Here is a 24,202-nt window from a genome sequence, read left to right on the forward strand (position 1 = left end):
GAGCCGTTCCCGAAAAAACTTATATGTTAAAAAAGTGGGCGTGGCAGTGGGCGGATTTTTCCAAAAATACTTCCAAAACTTTTTATTCGCTTAGATAAACAAACCCTGAAAATTTCATCGAAATCGTTAGAGCCGTTCCCGAAAAAACTTATATGTTAAAAAAGTGGGCGTGGCAGTGGGCGGATTTTTCCAAAAATACTTCCAAAATTTTTTACTCGCTTAGATGAACACACCCTGAAAATTTCATCGAAATCGTTAGAGCCGTTTCCGAGATCCCAATTTTATATATATTTATATATATATATATATATATATAAACAATTTTAGCTCGTTTATTTATTTTATATTTGAACCTTATGCAGGAAATTGAAATGCAGATCTACCAAAAGATGTCGCTAAAGTATTTTCATGGATTGATAGTACTATAGAAATATATATACAATGAGGCGGTGCTTATTTTTAAATTTGACAGTCGTTTTGATTTGAGAAGTTTTAACAAAAATGATAGCCAGAGCGATTCAGCATTTAATGTTCGTTCTTGCCATCGATTTGTAGCCACAATTTTTGTACTAAAAAATATTTATAAACAAAAAATATTTTTGAATTTGAGAACTGGGCGGCTTGGAATCGAAATACAAGGTAATAGCCTGTTTTCATTAGAGCACAAATGAGATAATTACGCAAATTATCTCATTTCGAATGTCAAATTCTATAGACAAAAATTGAATTTGAAATCTGAACTGACCTCATTTGCGAAATTATCTCATTTGGGCTCTAGTGAAAACAGGCTATAATTGAAGCGTTTGGATGAAGAAGGGGGTAAGTGACATTTTTTCGATTTTCGGTTTTTTCTGAAAAATAAGGATGCCTTGCGAAAACTTAAATTTCCGTCTAATCTACGTCACGCTACGATTAGTATTTTCTAATTTAGCGCTTTCATTTTTGGTATAAAGGGGTTACTTACAACTAAAAATCGTATAATATGAGTGGAAGAATGGGGTAACAGCACTTAACTCCTTTTTGGGTGAAATAAAAAAACCAAGACTTTTTCGTCCGAGAAAAAAATCGCATAATATGAGTGGAAGAATGGGGTAATAGCACTTAACTCCTTTTTGGGTGAAAAAAAAATTAAAGGAACAAATGATGTTCATACCAAGGGAACACCACTGGTTTTATGAAAAAGCTTTATCTGAACCATGCGAACAGAAAACAACTATTCAAAATAAAAAGAAAAAAATGAATTTTGTTACTTAACCCCTTTGTATTCTTAAAAATTCAAAATACTTATATCTAAGCTTTTTTGCAAGAAAGAGTTAACTGCTCTTTTTCTGAAAAAAATTGTTTTTTTAAATATACCGAGCTACTGTTTTGAAATAAAAGTAACATTGCTAAAAAGCTATTATTTTTCTTGTTTTATTAGTTTATTCAATTTTATTAAAGGCTTAACTACATTCACTTTTTGATTTCAAAAAGTGAAAAAGTGAAAAATACACACATACTACTAGCGACATCTTCATACGAAAATGAGTATCAAAATTGTGTTTAAAACTTTAAGATTATCTGTCATTTGTGAAAAAAAAAATTGTGCAGTTATTTGTTTTTGTCTTGTGAGTTGTGAGTACTAACAATTTTTGTTTCATTTCTTAAGATTTCATTATTTTTATTTTATAATTTCTTTTAAATATGTGGTTATAAAGAAACTTCATCATTCAACTGTGTGCATTCATTTTCGTTGTTCATCTAGCTCATCGCCGCCCGCTGGGAAAGAAAACAACAACCAAACCAAAGAGTCCCCGCTTTTCCGAGAAGCATCACGACATGGTGTTTTCCAACTTTAATAGGATTTTGTTATTGCGCTCTTCATGCAAACATAAATATTGGAAATAAACACCATGTGCTGGGTGATGGTGTGGTCCAGTATGATAGGCTTTAAGGATAGATTCTATTATTTGAGTAGGAGATTGTAATTGGTGGTGATGTTGCGGTGCCCGAGAATTTTCTTTTTGGAGGTTACCATCGAGCTTTATACCGTCTTCTCAGTCGGTGGAAAAGCAACGAAACAAAAAAGAAAGTAAAGTGAAATGAGCAATTATTATGTGTCCTTTTTTGGCCAAAGAAAAATTTTAAATTAAAAACATGAGTTTTGGGTTTCATTTATTGTACTATACCGATTGTATCAAGTTATGTTGCAAGGCAATTTGTTTGGAGTTTATAAATTTTTGCTGAACATTTTTTTGTTTACAAAAAATCATCTGTCAAAAAAAGGCATGTTCATTGAAAATTATCCTTTGCAACTCCATCTAGCAATCATGTTCTTAAGTTGTTGGTTTGCATGTGTTGGTGTTTTCAAAAAGTGAAAAAGTAAAAGTTAAAAATGTTTTAACTTTCACTTTTGTTTTTCTGAGATGAAAGATAGAATTTTGCAGTGTGTTGGTGAAAGACAAAACATTTTTTCACTTTTGTACTTTTTGAAGTTGAATGTAGTTAAGCCTTAAGATTGGAATACGAAAAAAGTTCTCAACAAAAAACTTTAAGTCCTTATATCTCGAAATGTTGCAAATGTCACTTACCCCCTTCTTCATCCAAACGCTTCAATTATAAACCCGCCATTTTGATGACGTCACATTTATTATAAATCGAATGTGAACACCGCATTAAATTTAGTACGCGGATCGATCTAAATTTTAGCTCCCATACAAAATCAACACAAAAATTTACCAGAGCTAAATTTGTTTTAAGAATTTCAGTCGAGTTTTGCGCAGATCTAGATAGCAAATCGCAAATTAATTTCCAACTACACATTTTAACCTGCCACAATTTAGCTGTTTAAAAATAAGCCAAGAAAAACAGAGACAAAAATATATGCGTGATCCGCGTACTAGACTTTAATGTTTAGTTCAAATCTTGACCACTGGTAGTGCATTTCAAACTTTTCGATCTCCATTTTATTATTAGTTACTGGCAGCACTGATTTTATTACTTTTACGTTACGTATAGTCGGATTTGCTTACGTTTGTCAAAATCTCGTAGCGTGCACATGCTGATGGTCGTGTTTACAAAAAAATAAAATTGTATTTTCTTTTTGTTATTTCAAATGATTTTTTCCCAAAAGTTTAATACAATTCGAAAATGAAAATAAACAGATTCAAAAAGTCGCAAAAGATTTTATCTTTTTTCACAACAAATTTCCAGTATCACGAACCATATCAAGTTTTAATTGATGCAACATTTTGTCAAGCTGCTCTACAGGTAGGCAACTCTCTTTATTTATTTATTTTAATTGTATATCAATTATTTAATTTGTCTATTGTTTAAAGAACAAAGTAATAATAGAAGAACAACTAAAGAAATACTTTCAATCTGAATTAAAACTTCTTACAACACAATGTGTTATTTTGGAAGCTGAAAGTCTTGGTGGTCCTTTGACTGGCGCCACAATGATTGTAAAGAGATTCTATGTGCATAAATGCGGACACGAAGGGAAACCTATTTCAGCATCTGAATGCATTAAATCAATGGTAAGTCAAAATCTTACAAGTAGTGGAATGCCGTAGTAAAGTATAAAATTTGTAAAATCTCAGAATCCAGGGAAAGTCAATGAATCTGCATTATTAAAAGCTGAAAGAAAAAAAATTTAAAAAAATTGACCACTCTCGATTAACAACCGTTTATTGAAAAATAAGGAGGTACAACAGAGTCATTTCGTATGAAAACGTTCAATCGGAATTGCTGTCTCATTTTAGTTTTTGGTCAAACTTTGTGAGGATGCATTCTAGGACTGTAAGGAAATAAATCCATGGTGATTTAATTTCAAGTTGCGTCGTTTCCCTGCTATGTTATTATAGTTTTGCTTTTGAAAACTTTTCTATTATACAGGGTGTCCCAAAAGTAATGGATCAAACAAATATGCTGATAGGAAAACTTTAGGCTCTCAGAATTTGGTAACTTGTTCATCCCAAATCCTTACGGTTTTCGATTTAATGCAGTTTTGGTGAAATTTCGAAAAATCCCAACTTTGCAACAGTATTTTGCTTCCTCCGCTCATAATTGATTTTTGTTTTTTTACAATTCTTTCACTAAAACATTGGCTAATAAATGAGAACCATTTATTTATCAAAATATTTTTAATTTCATACGCCATTTCGCTTCAAATTAAAGATATTACAATTTCAAACTAAAGATATTACAATTTCGTTCTAATTTCAACTTTGGAAACTTTTATACATTTTTGAAAACTGCAATAACACGGCAAGTTTTTAAAATAATAAACCTGTATCACACCATACAAATTTTTTTCAGGATGTTGCTCTGAAATAAAAGCAAGAAATTGAGGATTCATAAAGTTAAAATTGCTCAAAAACGGCTCCAACGATTTTGTTTAAAAATTCAAGTGTTAGTTTGATGAAATTTTTTTTTTTTAATCATTATTAACGGTACCTGCCATAGAACTGTTTTTTTTTTTTTTCAAATCCGATTATCTGCTTATTGCTTATTCGATTTCAACGAAACTTTTTGTGAAGAAGTGTTTATATAATTTTAATATAAACCAAAAATAAAATTTTCAAAAAAATAATTTTTGGATTTAAAAAAAAATTTTTTTTGAAAAAAAGTCTCTTTATAATTACACTGTTTTTGAGTTTTGAATACAATATTTGAAAATTCTATATCAATTTCATATACGTTTTCTCTATTAAATATGAAACATAAAAAAGTTCTACCGACATGAAAAAGTAGAAGCCAAATTCGCACCCGTGTGCCTATGACGTCACAAAAAAGAGGTGTGCCTACAGAGGATTAATATATCAATCAAAACTGCATACTTGTTTTATAGGGCAATTTGATTTCAGGTTTTATTTTTTTTTTTTTTTTAACGAATTTTATTTTTTTTTGTACCTATGTATATAGTAGGTACCTACATTTTCCAAATTTCTATATAAAGTCTTAAAAATTTAAGCAACTTTAACTATAAGAGCAAGTTCGTGCGACCCAGTCGTGCATTTTATTTTTTCATTGGAATTCATTTAAGGAAAAAGCAGCTACTGTAAGTCGACTGCAGATCGAATTTTTGGTTCATTGGAATTCGACATTACAGATTTTTTTTGGTTTTTGACTGACTGCAGAACTTCGGATATTAATTATGTGTAGGTACGTGGCTGATACATACCAAATATTAAACACCTATATGTATTATTAAATAAAATTTAAATTAACGCGATAGTTGTACTCCTAATGTAGTAGAGTAACTAAAGAAAATTATTAGGGAACCCGGCCGAACAGCTTTGATTTTGACGATTTTTTTTTTCAAACGTAGGTAATTAAAAATACTTTAAAGTCTATAGATTAAAAATTGCCGGTGTTGCCGTATTGTTTTTTAAAATTAAAATTAAATTTTTTTTAACAAAACCATTTTTTTTGCTTAAATTTCATAAAACAAATGATAGCAAAAGATTCTCTAGGTAATTTAAGGAAAATATATAAAAGGCAGTAAGGGACAATCTTCCATCGTTTAAGCGATAAATGCAATTTTGTAACATTCTGACCTCAAACACAAAAAAAATATTTTGAAAACAACGGCAACACCTACAATATTTTAAAATACATTTTTAAAAAGCCAGAAGCTCATTCTTATCTCTTAAATTTAAATCCACTAAATTTAATCAAGACTTTTTGAAAAAATGGTCCTCAAACTCAAAATTAAAAAAAAAATGTTATTAGAAAAATTTAAAATGACTTTTTTCCAAACTTTTTCTAATAAAATATAAATTTAAAAAAAAAAATTTTTGCCCGTAAATATTATCAGTTGAATTTCGAAGCAAAAAAGGTCAAATATATCGCACTTTTGAAAAAAAAAAATGAAAAATTACTTCAATTTCAATGGTTTTTTTTTATTAAAACTGAATTTTTGCATTGAAATAATTAATTTTCTCAAAGACTGTGGTAAATAGGAACTTTAAATTTTTGCTATTTAAATTTCAACAGTAAGGGTTATTAAATGAATAAAAAATAATTTTATGTTTAGATGTTGAACTTTAAAAAAAAAATAAGTTACATTTTTTTTCAAAACTTTTATTAAAAAAAGTTCTTCGAAAATGAAATACTTTTTAATTTTTTTCATAAACCGTAATACATATTGACATTTCCTTTTATAATTTGAAATCATAATAAATGCGGCCAAAAAAATTTGAAAATAAATGCATTTTATATTACGACCGAGTTTAAAAAACGACATGTTAAAATTTTTTCAATAATTTTTTTTTTTCAAAAATCTGAGTTCAATTACCATTCTTTCAAAAGCCGTTCATTCAATTAACTTAATTTTAATTTTACATATATGACTAAGCTTCTAGCTTTTAAAAAATGTATATTTGAATATTGTAGATGTTGCCGTTGTGTTCAAATATTTTTGTTTATGTTTGAAGTCAATTAATAAGAAAATTGCATCTATCGCTTGGACTATGGAAGATTGTCTCTCACTCCCACATATTTTTTTTCCTTGAATTTCCTAGACAATCTTTTGGCATCAATTAATTTATGAAATTTAAGAAAAATTTTTGAAAAAAATTTGTTTTTGTTCACAAAAATCTTTAATTAAATTTAAAAAATTAAAACGGCAACACCGGTAATTTTTAATCTATAGACTTTAAAGTATTTTTAATTATCGACGTTTGAAAAAAAAGATCATCAAAATCTAAGCTGTTCGGCCGGGTTCCCTAATATTGCCAATTTTTGAGCTTTAGTTACTCCACTAATGCATAAGTTTTAAGATCAAAGTTTTAAGCTCTTGAAAAAAAAAGTTTTTATCCTATGATTTCTGACGGTTTGACTAATGATAAAAATATGATACTTACAGCGTATTTACTATTGGTCCTGAGAATAAAAATTTTGTTATTTGCATATCTTCCAAGTTTACCGCTTGTTTAAAAAGTACCAAAAACACTGAAAAGCCAAGACAAACCCCTATTTAATGCTATGATTTTCTATAATTGACTTGAAATAGAAACGTTAAATTCACATATTTAGCTCTAATGCTTTGTTTTGTGTACTGTGCTAATGCTTAGCTTTAAATCCTGTTTTGTTATTCACATATCTTTTTAGTCTAAGGCTTGTTTAAAAAAAAAAACATAAAACGCCAAAAACACTAAAAAGCCCAATAAAACCCTATTTAAAGCTATGATTTCTCTATGTTTGGCTTAGCTATAAATCTTGAAATTTTCGTTCTTGTATTCACATATCTTTTAAGCCTACAGCTTTGTTTAAAAAACAACTAAAACACCAAAAACTTTTAAAAAACGGAAGGTATCTACCTAGTTCTTGATGAATTCTTGGATATAAATCAATTTTATTTATAAAAACACCATTCTGTAATAGTAAAAACTTTTTTTATAAGCTTTTTCTTATTAAAAACCTGTTTCAAAGACCTTAAAAGAAGGAAAACAGTTGTTTTAGAAATCGAAACGATTTGTATTTAAATAATTTTCTTAACATTATAGCATAACCTCAAAAGTAGCCAAACATTTTTTGTTTTAATTTTCTAACGAAAACATTTTGAAAAGTATAGTTGTCTCGGCAACAACAAAATAAGTATAATTTTGTAAACTAGTGTTATAGTTGTCTTTAGGCCCGCATTAACAACTACCTTAAGCTAATGTCTCCATACCATCCATACATTAAACATGCAGTCCTTTGAGACCCAAGATCAAGTTTATAACAATTCTTTTTAAAATATAACTTTAAACTAATATTTAAGATAAATAAATAAGTGTCTAACGTTAGTCCTTAACGCATTAAATAAATAAATATAACTAAAGAAAAAAAATTTGAAAAACAATATCTATTTATAAAAATTATTTAAAATTAACAGCGGATAAAAACGCAATTCCAAAATTTATATTACCATTCATTGACTTTCCCTTGATTTCGAGGTACAAATCTTACGGCAGTCCACTAAAGTTTCATGTTTTACCTATTTAAATTAAATTAATTAATTCCAGACAAAATCAAGTCGTTACATTGTTGCTACACAAGATAGAACTTTGCAACAAAAATTGAGAAAAGTTCCCGGCCGAGCATTGTTATATCTTCATAAAGCTACACCTGTGTTGGAAGGTCCTTCAGATGCATCGAAAAAATATGTCAATAAGCATAAGAATGATTTGCCAGAAAATATTGAAAAACGGATCGATAATTTGAAGAAAACAGCTGGAATTCCATCTGCTGATGATGATACAAGCAAAGTGAAAAAAAAGAAAGGTCCTAAAAATCCAAACCCATTATCGTGTAAAAAGAAAAAACCCCGAGCAAATGCAGAGACAAAAGAATCTTTAAATAAAGTTACACCCACTATCAATAAACCAAAACGAAAAAGAATAAAGATTGCTAGTCATGTAAAAGAGGTTTTAAAAAAGAATATTAAAAGTTAATAAAAATTGATTAGAACTATGAAATAGTCCGAAATGTTTAATTCAACATTGAAGATCAATTCGTGATTAGTATATTTACACATTTTTTTCGGTAAAAATTATGGAACAATTGATAAGTAGCTTATTTGTGCCAACGGATTTTTTTATTTTTTGGTTTATTTTTAAAATGGACTTAATATTATCGATTTCGTAACCAAAAAGAACACAGACGTTAAGCCAATTTCGCTGCTTATTTACTTAATTACTAACTTTCCGGGCAGCTCCTACTCAGTAGCATATCGAACCTAAATGAGAAGGCAAGGATTAGCTACATCCCTCTATAATGAAGACTTGAATTTCCTACATTTTAACAAAAATATTACGTTCAACTTCTTCACAAAAGTACTAGCTAGTTTAATCACTGACCTTGACCAGGTATTAGTACTATTTTTCGGTACTAAGGAAAATATAGTTCCCAAGCATGAGCTGATTGTTTAATTGATGAAGAAAAATATGTATATTCTTAATGATAGGGCTTACCTCAACAATAAATTTTTTCAGCCAGCTGTTGCTGTGGTATTCCTCCGTCAGGTTTTAAAAAAAATGTTGGATTCAAAGAGCAGCCAGGCTGGTGCGACTCAGTGAACATTAAAAACTCCTTGAATATGTATAGTTACATAAAATTTTTTTTATAAGAAACTTTTAGTAAAAAATTTAACAAAACAGTAGATAGTTATAAAAAAAACAGAATTTCAACAACATAAAAAAAGATGAAAAAAAATAAACAAATTTTTAGTCTAAATGATCTAATAACAAGTGACTTTCTTTAAGGCAATAACATCCACACCCAGATGCACATAAATCGTGTTTCTAAAAAGAAAAAAAATTTTAATATAATAATGCAAACAAATATATTTCTTAAACTTACTTCAAACCATTGTTGCATATGTTCAACATGTCCTCCATGTCCACATGCCAAACAAGCATTTGCCGCTCCTTTCACCGGCAACCTACACAATGTGCAAAACAAGACCAACTTCTGACATGGTCCACATGCAGCAGTTCGTTTAGTCTTATTGCAACCTGCGCATTCTGTTACAAAATCAACATCATGTGTTGGTGGTTTCTGATACATTGTGTGCTTAAGGATCTGCAATAAAAAAGATTTATTAATTATGTCACAATCAAAATGTGTATTTCATACCAAAGCCCGTTCGTTAAGAAGTTGCCAACTGAAAAGAATATCTCCATAAGCTTTCTTCAAACTATCAAACATTGGCATCTTGGATTTCCTCAACAGCGAACATGAATAATTATCCGAATTGATAACATTCGAGTCAATACAACCCATCGGATCGGACCAAGAATTACTGCGCATATGCTTCGGCAGCATACACATTCGATTTGAGTGCTTATCAACTGGCAAAACGGTATGATAAGGCGATCCATTAGTAGTCAAATTCATTTTTGACCCAAAATGCGTGGGCTCAGTCTCAGGAGGACACTTATGAAAGACACAACAAAGCATTACCGCAGTCTGAAGATCTCCTTTTGTGGCATAGTGATTTATCAGCGATTCTAAGAGGAACTTCTTAAAAGGATCTTGTAGGAATAACATCTCGCAATTTGCTTCATTTGGTATATTTGGAGTTGCAATCATTTCGGCAAGTTTCCAAATTGGTGCTAAATCTGTTCTGCCATGATTTTCAACCATTTGTCTGTTGTGCTGGCATGCTCCAATGACATCAGTCTTACTAAGCTTGTATTCTTGTGCTAGTTCCTTGTTAATATTGAGAAGTTTGTGTACGTCGTAAATATGCACAACAGCATTTGTTGTTGCTTTTTGTAGACTACGATTTTTGGATGATTTAGCGAGGCGTTCTTGAAGATAGAAGGACGCATTGCTATCTCGATGTGCATAGAGAACCGGTTGGGGACCCATTACATTGCCCAGGAGGCAGCCCCCACTTATGGCGGACAGAGTGCGTGGAGTGACATTTTGATTGCGTAGTGTCAGTCTTTTAGTGTTAAAGCTTTGTGCGAATGTGACTAGTAAACCAGAAGCATTGAATTTAGCCCCAGATGTTCGTGGGAATGGAATACAAGCATCATGTATTGCTCCACTAAGAGCGCCTTCTAGACGTGGTGACTGGAGGCGCATTTGTGATTTATCACTTCCACCAATTGACTAGAATTAATTCATCAATAAAATACCGTAATTATAAGAAAATTATACCTTTTTTAAAGCAGCAACTAAGGCACGAACACACTGCTCCAGGCAAGTCCTGGATTTTTTAACCCTTTGAAGGGCATTTGTTTTTAGTACTTTGAGCAAGTACATGGACAGATGATCTGTTAGAGTAGTTCCTTGACAAAACAAGAATTCGGGTCCCATATTGGGACTTGGATACTCTACTGGAAAATTAACCTTGGAAAAAAAAGAATTAGGTATAAGAAATGTACAAAGAGGAATATGATTTAATTTTACCCTTAAAACAACAACATATCCTGCAGCGGATATTTTGAAGATTGCATTACGTTTAATTGCGTCGAGAACGTCCACTTCAACATGTGGAATGTTTGTGTTGAATAAAGAGAATTCATGATGCAGCGAACAAGTTGGCTGATCCGTTAGTGATCTAGCTATTGATTCACTTTTAACAGGTGAACGTGCTATCTGCAAGGCATCCATTGCATCGACTTAAAAAGATATATAAGAAAATATTACACGTTTTAATCGGAAATTGAAATTTAATACGAACTAATCTGGCGAGTTTCTTAAATTAGCCTTAAAATTGTTTCTATGGAATAAAGGTTACACATACACCACAGTGAACTGTAAAGTTTAACTTATAAAATTAAAACAGTCGACTTTCAATTTAAAATTGAGTACGTGACACTTAAAACGGCGACTACTAGAATGTCTTGAGTTTTAACTGCGTGCCTCACGACGATCCGCATCAAGGCTAAATTTAACAACATAAGCCTGATTTGTGCGCAAGCCCCCACGGAACAGAATGAGGTAACCACCAAATATAGTTTTTGTGAGCTCTTTGAAAAACCAAATCCCAAGCTACGATATTAAAATTGTCTTGGGTGGTTTAATGCCAAGCAAAGAAGAGATAATGGCGATGACGAAACGTATTCAACGTTGACGAAAAAGGGCACATTTCCGTCTCCGTCACCTGGGCGAAGTTTAGTAAGTCATAGCTCGAAGAAAGCATGTCCGCAGGATGGAAATTCTTTGTATGTCCAATCTTTAAAGAAGTAGACCCTGTGTACTCCATCGTCATTAATCTGATGAATTCGTCTCAGTGTGGCCTTTGACCATGAAATTCCTACATGGACTTTGACGAAATCGGATTAAAACTCTTTGGATTGTTAGGAGAAAAAAAATGTTTCGGGCAATTTTTGGTCCCGCCTTCATGGGATTGTTGCGTCGTCGCCTTAAATCGCTGGTCACTTTAAGTAAATAAGTCAGTAAAAGGTCAAAGAAATCGTTTTTTACTATTTCATTAGCAATACGAAAATGTATGTTTCTATAGAAGAATATGTTACGTATACGCCATAGTGACCGTTTAAATTCATACGTTTTTTTTTTATAAATTAGCAAATAATGGGACCAAATGACATTTTGTAACTATTAACTGATCAATAAAAGAGACTGAGAAAAAGAGACTTTGGAGCCGATTAGAACTTTTGCTGGAAGAAACGCTTAAGTGCAAAGCCTACCTTTTTACGAAAAGATGTTTTTTTTATATATTTTTCATTCCATTAATTTATATATTTTCACCTTATTAGCTCAAAAGTAAGTTCAATTGGAAAAACTAAAAAAATCCTCAAAATCAGTTTTGTTTTGAAAAATAATCTTGACCTATTTGATGTCAAATGTGGAACGGAGTGGAGGAGAACAAACTCTTAAAAATTAAAAAAAAAAAAAGTGGATGCTGCTAGCTAAAATAACTCATTTACCTTCTTCTTCAATGTCAGATGAAACAGGTTCACATAATTTTAGCAAAGTATCATCTATTTTCCAAACCCTCAATGTTCGATCACGAGACCATGTAACCAGTTCCTATTGAAACAAAAATAAGTAGAGGTATGATCTCATAAAATGAACTTACAATTTCCGATGAGTCTTCATGGTTTGGTCGCCAATCGAAATCGAGGATGACATCGGTGTGTCCAACAAATGAACATACCGGGTCTGTTTGTTTGCTGTTACTCCAGAGCAATAAACTGTTTTCACCTCTGCCAAGATGTGGTACAACTATGCTCACTAAACCATTTCCAACAGGCTACGGCACAAAATATGAAAGTTAATAGAAATATTAAGTACTACCATTGAAATTCTTACTGTATATCTTGCTCTCCAAACTGGAGAAGACGTGGTTATTATTTTCTCAGCTCTTCTTGGATTATTCACATCGAAATATTTTACAGTACCATCCTGACTGGCTGTAGCCAAGCAAGTTTCTCTCATATGGCTCCAATTTATTCCGTGAACTCTATTTCAATCAAATATTATTTTAAACAATGTAAAAATTTACAAATATCTTAAGCTTACCTATTTAAATGTGCTGTAATGTAATGAGTTGGACATGTTCCCTTTCGAATGTCCCATATTCTCAAATCACCATCGTGTGCAGCCGCAAGTAAATTACCAGAAACTCTATTAAAACCAACTTGTGTAGCTCCAGCTGCAAAAAGAAATTGATATTTTATTTTGCCATAAGATCTTATTGAAGTTTTGTTGAATTCAATTCTTACACATGCAAACGGCACTTAGTGATAGATGCGGTTTTCGAGCATCTCGTAGATCCCAGATATGTGAAAAAGTATCAATTGAACAGCTTACAAGTAAGTTTGGATTTTTGGAATGCCAATCAATGTCAGTAACCATGCGTGTATGACCACGCAAAGAGTGAATAAGTTGTGGTTCGGATGAGCCCCATGTAACAACTTCGATAAGTTGACTTGTCTAAAAAAAATTTTATAGAATTTTTAATTTATTTGGCTAAATACAAGCGATTAAATACTTAAATAATATAAACTTATTCTAATTTATGTTAAAAGTTTATGAGAAGGAAGGTGTTGAAGGATTATAGAAGGAATGAAAAGTAAAGTAAGGAACTTTAGTAGGTAGATCTTAAATTCTGAAAATAAGATCAAATGGAACATTATTTGAATGAACCACGGAAGCATCTTGAGCCCTTTTCTCTTAATTAGGTTAGGTTTCCTGGTGAAGGATGGAGGTGATTGTGTTGATTAGATCACTTGCATCTTCTAAAAACTATTTATCAAATATAATTTACGTGTACTGGAAAGAGCAGAAAGGTTTTGCATTATTTCTTCATCAAAACAACTTCTGCAGAAGTCGTTTGAATGCACGCTTAGTCTTAAAGTGTTTTTGCTTATGAGACACTGCTTAGGACACCTATTATGGTGCTACTATGTAATCTGCTCAGATACAACCGGTACGTTTGGAACCAGCCTAGGCCAGCTCTGCTTGGTTGTTTGGCATGTTATAATTTGTACCCATCTCTTTTTTGTGACCTCAATAGCTTCTTGTTTTAGCATAAGTTTGCATTTTGCGATTGGTATGCCAATGTTTACCTACTTTATTGGGTACAATTGTAATTATAGTTCCATTCCTGGCGTGTTCATCTGCTTCGCAGTTTCTCAGAATATCTGTTTCCCGGCATCCAAGAGAGGTGAATATCTTATAACTTTAAACGAGCTAAAATTGTTTATATATATATATATATATATATAAATATATATAAAATTGGGATCTCGGAAACGGCTCTAACGATTTCGATGAAATTTTCAGGGTGTGTTCATCTAAGCGAGTAAAAAATTTTGGAAGTATTTTTGGAAAAATCCGCCCACTGCCACGCCCACTTTTTTAACATATAAGTTTTTTCGGGAACGGCTCTAACGATTTCGATGAAATTTTCAGGGTTTGTTTATCTAAGCGAATAAAAAGTTTTGGAAGTATTTTTGGAAAAATCCGCCCACTGCCACGCCCACTTTTTTAACATATAAGTTTTTTCGGGAACGGCTCTAACGATTTCGATGACATTTTCAGGGTTTGTTTATCTAAGCGAATAATAAGTTTTGGAAGTATTTTTGGACAAAATCCGCCCACTGCCACGCCCACTTTTTTAACATATAAGTTTTTTCGGCAACGGCTCTAACGATTTCGATGAAATTTTCAGGGTTTGTTTATCTAAGCGAGTAAAAATGTTTGGAAGTTTTTTTTGGGAAAAATCTGCCCACTGCCACGCGCACTTTTTTAACATATAAGTTTTTTCGGCAACGGCTCTAACGATTTTGATGAAATTTTCAGGGTTTGTTCATCTAAGCGAGTAAAAAAATTTGGAAGTATTTTTGGAAAAATCCGCCCACTGCCACGCCCACTTTTTTAACATATAAGTTTTTTCGGGAACGGCTCTAACGATTTCGATGAAATTTTCAGGGTTTGTTTATCTAAGCGAATAAAAAGTTTTGGAAGTATTTTTGGAAAAATCCGCCCACTGCCACGCCCACTTTTTTAACATATAAGTTTTTTCGGGAACGGCTCTAACGATTTCGATGAAATTTTCAGGGTTTGTTTCTCTAAGCGAGTAAAATGTTTTGGAAGTTTTTTTTTTGAAAAATCCGCGCACTGCCACGCCCACTTTTTTAACATATAAGTTTTTTCGGTAACGGCTCTAACGAGATCGATAACATTTTCAGGGTTTGTTTATCTAAGCGAGTAAAAAGTTTTGGAATTTTTTTTTGGGAAAAATCCGCCCACTGCCACGCCCACTTTTTTAACATCGAATTTTTTTTGGTAACAACTTTAAAGATTTCGATGAAATTTTGATGGTTTGGTCCTCTAGGCAAATACAACATTTTGGAAGTATTTGGAACGATTTCAATAAAATTTTGAGGGATGGTTCCATGTTTTACGCATTATTCTTTTTCATTTTGTTACTTCATGACTTTTTGATCATGTATTCAAACTTTGAAGTAATTTGTTGATTTGGTATCACTATGAACAAGGTTCCAAATTCTGAGAGCCCTTAAGTTCCACAATCAGCATATTTCGTTTGATCCATTACTTTTGGGACACCCTGTATAAGAAAGAAAAAAAAGAAATAAAGCAAAGCATCCACTGCTACAGAACAAAACAGAGACAGGGATAAAAATAGTATTTCTTCATACTAAGCTTTGCCGACAAGGCTAAACTTGAAAAAAGATTAACTTTATATTCACCATCCAAAACTTCCTGACCTGTAAATGAAAATTTGAACAAAAAGGGATCTCATTGCTGTAACATTTTCGATAATGCAGATTCCTGTTACCCTTCTATTCATTGCTGATCGTATATTCCAACTTAAATAAACTGGATATTAAAGAGACGGAAGCAGATAAGATTTAGTCTTTTTGAGTAAACTCCGCCACCCACTCCCATCATTAGTTCTTCGACCGTTTGGGTAGAAATGAATCGATTCATCTCTCAGAAACTCGTTATTATCCCATGTACATCCGTTGCTAAAAAACAGGTGTGGATTGGTGTAGTCAGAATGATTTTGGATTGATCCGAATGAATTTAGAATATTTCTGTGATCAATAGAGTTATTGGTCCATTTGGAGGTGGATTCGATAAGAACAGAGTAGTGCTCGTGGTCACTTGTTTACTAAAAATATCCAGGGATGGGAAATTAATTAATATATCTAGTGCGGCAGAAGGTGTGGAACGTAGGATTTCGCTGATACACTTGCAGGCTGAACGTTGGACTTGTCGCTTGCCACAAAACTGTCACTCTGTAAGTGACCGTTGTGTATACTGTATAGTAAAGGCAGTGAGTTATTTTTGGGATCATTCCCCATTTTTTGCAGGAGAAGAGTGCCACTGTGGCTCTTCTCTCACTTTCTTGTTTACTAGTTTTCCATTTCAATTTTCTATCCAAAATAAGATATATTTGATTAAGTCAGAGAAAATTAGCGGATCACTATTAACAAAGGGAATTCATGGTGGAATTTTATATTTTCTTGTAAAGAGGGCAGATTCTGTTTTTTTTTTTTTTTTTTGAGGATTTACGCCAAATCCCGAATTTGTTACCCATTCTAGTGGCTTGTTGAGATCAGTCTTCATATGTTCTATTATAGTTTGGAGATGTTTTCCATCTATTTCTATATTAACTTGTAGTACAAGTTCTGCAGAAGTGTGAAAAGTACCCCTTCTTGCGGTATGCCTGTGCTAACAGATTTTTTTTCTGAAAAGTCATATAAAGTTGAGTACATAATAACGAGTTAAGCCCAGTGGTTTTTGAAATGACCGATTCAATTTTACTTTTCAGTATGAGGTCTATTTTATACTTTTAGCTAATAGGGAATTTTTAGAATTTGAAATTCAAAATGACTTTATTTGCGAAATTATTGAATTTGGGCTGTCGTCAAAACAGGCTATTAATAGAGATCTTTCTTTCCGGACAAAAAAAAAAAGAGTGGAGGAAAACACTCTTCATAAAGAAGACTTTAACGACAATTTCTACCCAATCAACAAGGCAGTTTTCCTAGGGAACAATTATTTAGTAGCGCGGGCTTAATTTACCAACCTCTGCGTAAACGACTTGATGCAGAGAAGCTTGAAGTATTAAAATTGGGATCTTTGATAGTACGCATGTGGATATCAATCATTCGTTCCTTGGTTTTAGGAAATGATGATAGACTGATAGGTCGTAGCTTGGAGGTCTTTCTTTTTTTCTTTTTTTTTGTTTGCTTGCACCAAATGATGGATAGATGTCGTAGATACTTACAGGAAACTAAAACTTATTCCTTTTTGGATCTTGTATTTAAAATGTCTACCTTTTACTTTGTAATTATCTGAATAATGAACAATATGGAAGTATTTTATCCAAAAACAAAATCTTACCGCAATCGCGCAGTATTCCTGCCTATGATGACAAATTGCGAATTCAGCAGAAGAGACTTCATATTTCGAGTTTCTGTGGTATTTTCTTAAAGTGCTATCATCTTGACCTAATCTTTGTAAAGCAAGGTAACGCCTAAAAGAGAAAGTTTTACAGTTCTAGTTCATAATGTGCGATGTAGATATAAATATACCTTCCTGCCAGTAAAACCCATTGTCCTGAATAATCTACTGACATTGCAGTGGCCAAAGAATCCCGATGCTCGTAAGCATTTGTACTTTGTCGAATAATAAACGATTGCTCTCGCATTCCATCCGAAGAAGACATTTTCTTAACATTTAATTAACACAAAGTAGAAAAATAAAAAAAAAGTAGTTTTATTATATTTTTATTTTGTTTTAATAAATTCTTATCAACAAGATAAACAAGTGTACTGCATTTTTATCACAAAATCACAGCAAGTCAAGAAAAGAAACAAAACAAAAATAAACAGCTGATGAACTGTCAGTGTGGAAATTTTGTAGGCCAGTGTAGATGAATTTTGTTTCTAGCCAAAAAGTATGCAATAAAAAAGAATGAAAAACGTAACGTAGAGAAAAGGAGAATTTCTTGGAATGCAAATACGCAATTTATATTTCCGCAAAAAATAATTTTTAAATACAAAATTAATTCAAATGAATATTTTTCGAAATTCGGAATATTTCCCGAACTCTATCTTGTTGATCTTTTCCTAACCACAATAGCTCAGAAAAAGTTTAAGGGCGATTTTATTCACTCGAAGTTGAACACAACTCGAGGATTTTTATTTTCAACTTGACAAATCGAATTCATTCACTTTAAGTTGAAGTTTTTAACATTCAATTTGCAAAACTTAAAAACTTTAAAGCAGAAACACAATCACGCTTTGCCAGACGCGTCATCGCGTTACGTTGAGAAATCCTCAAAGCACTTCTGTCACTTTGACTTCGAACAGCTGATTGAAACATAAAATCTGCTGTCAAATAAAAAAAAACACAGTCACTCACAAAATTATTGGGTCAAGTCTTTATCTTGATTTAATTGTGGAAAAATGAAAAAGTATATTAATGTGTTTAACAAATGCATAGAAATTTGTTTATTCTTTAATCCTATAGTTATAAAAACAAAAGCAATCAAAATAAATTGTTTTTTTACAAGTAAAACTCAGTCTACAACATCATTAAATTATTTTTGTTTTTAATAAGTAAATTGTTTTCATTTAAAATACATATGTCGATGTTGTTTTTATGTGCAACATCTATAAAGAGAAATTAAAAAACACACCTAGTTTTGCAATAATTTATTTTTTTTATTCACATTTGGCGCAATAATTATGTGGGTGACTGTAAATATGTCTGATAAATGTCAGAAAGCGAGCAAAAGTTCAATCTGGTTGAACTTGTACTCGCTTTCTTACGTTTCCTTACGTGTGTCAAAAAAAGCGTACGTATGAAAAGCGTCATTGTGGGAGGTTACACAGATTTCGTATGGTTGAACTTTTGGCAGTTGTCAAAATCGACGGCAAAGCGTGTTTGTGATTGTGTTTCTGCTTTTAATTTTTTTCAACTACCAAATTATCAGAAGTTTTAGAGCAAACTACTTTAGGGCGATTTTATTCACTTAGAGTTGAACTCAACTTGAGGATTTTTAGTTTCAACTTTAGAATTTGTTTTCATTCACTGAAAGTTTACGATTTCAACTGTCAATTTTCAAATCTAGAGTTTATCAACTTAAAGGCTTGGCCACACTGGAGGGTATGCGGTAGCGGTACTGGAATTTTTTTAGTACAAATATCGTTACCGCTATACCGCATACCCTCCGGTGTGGCCAAGCCTTTAAGATTTTCTCAACTCCCGAAAATATGAGAAGTTTGCCAAGCAAACTTGAGATTCTAGTTCTAAATGTCATATTTTAATTTTAATTTTTGTGTCAAAACTCAAAAGCTTGTTTAAATTATTGTTAGAAAATAAAGAAGATACATATAATATTGTCATACAAAAATTAATTCTTTTGGAAAATTGGCCATGATTGTTAAAAAAGTAAAGATGTCTCAAGATTTCATTGGGTTCCTGTTTTTTCGGGAATCATTATGTATTTTATTTTCATTGCAAATAGGCACTGCTAAAAGAAAATATTATTCTCAAACGACAGTAATGCAACCGTTAAAAATATTCCACCCTCTGAAATCATGAATAAAAAAAAAAGAAAGTCAGAAACTTCATTTAGAATGACGAAACGTTCAAAATTACATTTGAAATTGAAGACATTTTCATTAAACGTCACAAATTTCCCAAGGATATTTTTGAAACAGCAATTTGACCAACTTTTGAATTCAAAATAGGAAGTTGATAGCAAAAAGAGTGAATAAAACAACTTTCCAACTTGCGTTTCAACTGTAGTTTTGAAGTCAACTCAAAAGTTACCAAGCCTTAGAGTTTTCTTCAAGTTGAGGGATAGTGAATAAAATCGCCCTTAATTCATTTGAATAAATTTTGTATTTAAAAATAAGTTTTTTTTTTCAATTCACTCAGTTTGTTTATTTTTTTTTAATTACTTTCAGTCTTTAAAAAAAAAAAATCATTTTTTATGGCCAGTTTGTCAATATTAAGATAAACCTCAGTTAGAGCTTGTTCCTAGGAATAAAGGTTTTTTTTACATATTCTTCTGATAGTCTTATTGACGATTGAAAAATCAGGACTTAACGAAATAAACGGGACAGACTAAAACTGTAATAAATTCTTGATTGGTTATAAAATCTTACGAATTAGACGTAGTTTGGCAAAGATAGTTTATAAAAGAGTGCAAGAATCATAAAAACCGTCATGACCTCATGACTCGAAAACGGACCGAAAACGAGAAAATACCTCTTAAGTTTTTCGACTTAAAATGACCCCAGGAAGTCATGGTTTTCATTTGGGGTGGTGACTGTGGGACACCCTGTCGGGAGTGGTTTATGTTGGAAGCTTACGAATGACAACTTTTATGTACTGTGAAGTGAAGTGCCGCCAATATACAATATTACAGCAAACAATACCGTACTACGTATAATGTACTATATGGGCATATTTTATATTCCAGTGTTTTTTGGGCAACCCAACGAACATAAGCGCTAGGACCAACTGATTTCAAACAAGCTCTCCTAAAAGACATTTACTGACAATCTTTGTTGGACAAAGTATAAAATTGTTTTCAAGTTTCTAAAGACTTAAATGTAAAGGACGCTTTTCATTTCTCAAAACAGAAAACAAAACAAAAAAAAGTACGTATACACCCGAAAGTACAACACATTGTATTTTCAGATTGGCAGCATTTGATCAGTTAATGTCCTGTTTAATGGCTAATTGTATACTAATAAGATTATTTTTAAACCAAGCATCTTGAAATAAAAAATAAAAGCAGATCATTGAATTTGCTAGGATGTTCTGGCTTGAGGCTAGTTTAAAGTTCTGCGTGCAAAATAAAATATTTTCAAAACAATTTCCAGACATTTTTTTTTCATTGTTTTTATTATTTCCCTATTTTGGTTGCCATCAGTAAAAGAAGAGAGCTCAGAATACAACTGAATTATTGTTTGCTTGCAAAAATTTGTTTGCATGCGAAAAAAAACTAAGTTGAATTTTTACCCTTTGCTCTATTTGGTATGGAGAAAAATAAAATGCACGACTGGGTCGCACGTACTTGCTCTTGTAGTTCACAGTATTTTAATCTTAAATATTTTTTGGAAATTTAAGATTTTGTTGAAATAAAAATCAAAAAGAAAAAATCAAAAGTTTAAAAATTAAATTATATATTTTTTTTTTTTTTTAATGTTTTTAAAAATGTTTTTTTTTTTTAACATTTTATACTTAATGATCTCTGTAAATTTTAAATAAAATAACTAATGCTTTGATGAAATATATGAACTTAAAAAATATGTCAATTTTTGAAAAACGGCAACGCTATATTTCCGTTCTCCGCATTTTTTGAGAAAAACTAAAAACGCAGTTTTGTTAGAATCAATAAGTCTATTACGTATACCAAATTTAATCAAAATCGTTAGAGCCTTTTTCGAGAAAATTGCAATACCTCGAAAACGTTATATGGGAGATATGCGTTAAAAAGGAGATATTAAAAAAATAAAAAAAAAAACGGGTCTAGGGAATCATCTGTACCAAGTTTCAAGCAAATCCATCCATCCGTTTAGGCCCTAGCTCGATGTACAGATGGACGCACATACGCACAGACCGACGGACGGCATGACGAAAACCACTTTTTTGATCTTCTCCATGATCGTAATGTTGGTTTTGATTAAAACCTCAAATTTTTTTTCTACACGAAACCAATACTTGCCCTATAGAGCAAGTATAAATAATTTATGTACGTGTTGTTTATGGTGGCCCTACGATAATTACTCTAAAAAAAACATTTCAATACTTTAATAAAATTAAGGAATGGAATTGTGACATTAAATATGCACTTTCAATGCAGCTGTTAATTTTTTTAATTATTATTATTTTTTTTATAAAATTATGCTAATAATACCACTTTTTATCTTGTTTTGAATTAATTTACTTGAAATATTTATAAAATTTGTATATGTTTTATGACCTTTTAGTTTTATATTTTTACGGGCAGTATAAAATTAAATTAAATGAAATAAAACATTTTTGAATTTTGTAACGACGTTGATTATGAACATTATCAGGTTTATTTCTATAAAACACATTATGAAAAATATGGACATTTTAGACATTTTGATTTTGTGATTACTTTTGAATACAACATTTTTACTTACAATAATTGTTTTTGTTGTGATGAACATTTAAATTGTACAAGTATTTAATATACAAACATTAATATTGCACTTATTTTAAACATTCATATTGCGAAAAAAATAACATTTATATTGCACTAAAAGTTAAAAAAGAAAAAAATAATAAAAAAGAAAAAAAGGTTTTTTTGAAACAAAATAATATGAATAGGTATTTTTTTAACCTACATTTATCAGGTAGCGGTAACCCTTGAGACCATACCCAAAAAAATTTTATTTCTATCGCTTCTGTTGTCGTTTTAAGTACAATTTTGGGTGTTTTCAGAAACGTCTGCCTAACTTAGGCCTGCGTTAGTCGTATTCATAAAGTCAGATCTGCGATCGGACTAACTTAGTCCAACTGCAGTTCTGCAGTTCATAAACGTCAGTATGTCGTCAACATCGGGCAGATTGCGCAGCCAAAATTTTATTGCTGCAGAACTCAAGAAGAAATTTATTTGGCTCTTGATTCGATTTTTTTTTGTTAATAAACTTAAATATTGTTAGAAAAATATGAAAAGCAAAAATATTAATTAGGGTGGTGCAAAAAATGTTTCTTTTTTAATTTTTCGAAAAATTTAAATTTAAATGACACAGAAAATTTCGAAATCGTGTTTTTTGAGATAATGAGTTTATATTAAACTTTTTTCGTATTAGGGTGGCTCTAAAAAATGTTATCTTCTACAGTTGCTTGAAGAATTCCAAAAAAATAAACGTGGATATTGTTTTGACCAAATTATCGAAGAAAAAAAAATTTCCATTAGGGTGGTTCAAACTTTTTTTTTTAATTAATTACAAAAATTATTTTTCACTGCAGAGAAAGTTTGAAAAACATGGTTTATGAAATATAATGTAAAATTGGGGTAGGTATTTTCGAATTAGGGGGCTCAGAAAAATGGTATATTTAACATTTACGCTTGGAATTCAACCAAATTCAATTTAATTAATTCGGCATGAATTTATTATTACTATAGCAAAAACGCACTTAACAAACTTTCTGTGCACTAAAAATCATTTCTTTTTTTTTCAAACGCATAAAAAAACTTTCTTGAACACCCTAATTAAAAATATTTTTTTCATAGATACTTTGTTTTAAATGTGAACTACTCGGTGTTTTTATTATTTTTTTTTTTAAAGAAAGTATTTTTTTTTAGCCACCCTAATGTAACACGGTTTACAAATTTTTCGTGTTATTAAAAACAATATTTTCGGGAACTGAAAAAGAAATATTTTTTTGCTTAAACAAAACTCATTCTGTGTTAATTTTTTTATATTTTTTTTTCTGACGTTTATGAACACTCAGTGACTGCTGAAAATTGTACCAACGCAGGCCTGCAAACATTCTGCAGAATTGGTGTGTTCATTAATGCAGCAAAGCAGAAAGATGATTGGACGGACGCAGATTTCCGACGTTTATGAAAACACCCAATTTCTTATCTTTCAATACTTTAGATCAAACTTTAATGTTTTTTTTTTTAAGGTTTTTAATACAAACATATTTAAAAATAATAAAATTCACACGATGTACTATTCTTTTTCTTTTGAAAAAGCCATAATTACAGAGGTTTTGGCTTATAAACTACGTTAGAATATTTAAACTTGTACTAAAAAGATATAACTTTGGTCAAATAAATTTTTCCGTCACATCAATAGTTTTGAAAGTATGGATTCGTGTTTTCAAAATTGGGAATTTTAGATGCAATTTCTGTCTTAGGACTTTTTTGAATAATAATATTATTTTATTAATTTAACCAATCTTTCTACTTTTTTTATTAAAATAATGTAATAAAAAGAATACAAAATTTGAAGCCCCCTTTCATTTTATTTCTACAAACCAAAATCATTAACAATAAATATCGATATAGTTAGTGGATGAAATTACCCGCATCCACACCAATGACCCGGTATACTTAAGTTTCAGAAATTAGTGACAATCCTACCACATATCAATAGCATATCATTCATTACATTAAATGATACAATATCCACTTTATAACTCACGTGTCATTGTTTTTGTCGTTGTTCCTGCTACCCTTAACCTCCTTATTAGCTTATAGCCAAAAGGAAGCTAA

At 31.2% G+C, this 24,202-nt stretch overlaps 2 protein-coding genes across 4 annotated transcripts in view; one reads left to right on the plus strand and one right to left on the minus strand.

Moving 5' to 3' along the window:
• Window positions 1-3,007: 3,007 nt before the first annotated feature.
• On the plus strand, window positions 3,008-8,444 carry LOC129905817 (rRNA-processing protein UTP23 homolog). Its single transcript, XM_055981408.1, has 3 exons — window positions 3,008-3,249; window positions 3,318-3,518; window positions 7,992-8,444. The coding sequence occupies exons 1-3, from the start codon at window positions 3,130-3,132 to the stop codon at window positions 8,418-8,420; spliced, it is 750 nt and encodes a 249-aa protein (XP_055837383.1). The 5' UTR covers window positions 3,008-3,129; the 3' UTR covers window positions 8,421-8,444.
• Window positions 8,445-9,128: 684 nt separating this feature from the next.
• The window catches only part of LOC129905808 (GATOR complex protein Wdr59), a 37,108-nt gene continuing 22,034 nt past the window's right edge, over window positions 9,129-24,202 (minus strand). Inside the window, exons 2-13 of one of the 3 annotated variants that reach the window (XM_055981396.1) lie at window positions 17,517-17,653; window positions 17,326-17,458; window positions 13,170-13,380; window positions 12,967-13,099; window positions 12,757-12,907; window positions 12,524-12,697; window positions 12,372-12,474; window positions 10,888-11,099; window positions 10,636-10,827; window positions 9,604-10,587; window positions 9,328-9,549; window positions 9,129-9,269 (exon numbers count right to left, since the gene is read on the minus strand). In XM_055981396.1, coding sequence (XP_055837371.1) covers window positions 9,192-9,269; window positions 9,328-9,549; window positions 9,604-10,587; window positions 10,636-10,827; window positions 10,888-11,099; window positions 12,372-12,474; window positions 12,524-12,697; window positions 12,757-12,907; window positions 12,967-13,099; window positions 13,170-13,380; window positions 17,326-17,458; window positions 17,517-17,653 — 2,730 coding nt within the window. In that variant the 3' untranslated portion in view covers window positions 9,129-9,191. Of the gene's footprint in view, window positions 9,270-9,327; window positions 9,550-9,603; window positions 10,588-10,635; window positions 10,828-10,887; window positions 11,100-12,371; window positions 12,475-12,523; window positions 12,698-12,756; window positions 12,908-12,966; window positions 13,100-13,169; window positions 13,381-17,325; window positions 17,459-17,516; window positions 17,654-24,131; window positions 24,149-24,202 lie in introns of those variants that run through there. The other 2 variants (XM_055981398.1, XM_055981397.1) reach the window with 2 other exon arrangements.

Source organism: Episyrphus balteatus, chromosome 1, assembly GCF_945859705.1.
Source record: "Episyrphus balteatus chromosome 1, idEpiBalt1.1, whole genome shotgun sequence".
Taxonomy (NCBI): Eukaryota; Metazoa; Arthropoda; class Insecta; order Diptera; family Syrphidae; genus Episyrphus; species Episyrphus balteatus.

Bases quoted from the DNA above. Each gene is read 5' to 3' on its own strand.
- LOC129905817 (XM_055981408.1), top strand. From the start codon at position 3,130: ATGAAAATAAACAGATTCAAAAAGTCGCAAAAGATTTTATCTTTTTTC. The intron at 3,250-3,317 runs GTAGGCAACTCT...TATTGTTTAAAG, and splicing joins TTTGTCAAGCTGCTCTACAG to AACAAAGTAATAATAGAAGA. The intron at 3,519-7,991 runs GTAAGTCAAAAT...AATTAATTCCAG, and splicing joins CTGAATGCATTAAATCAATG to ACAAAATCAAGTCGTTACAT.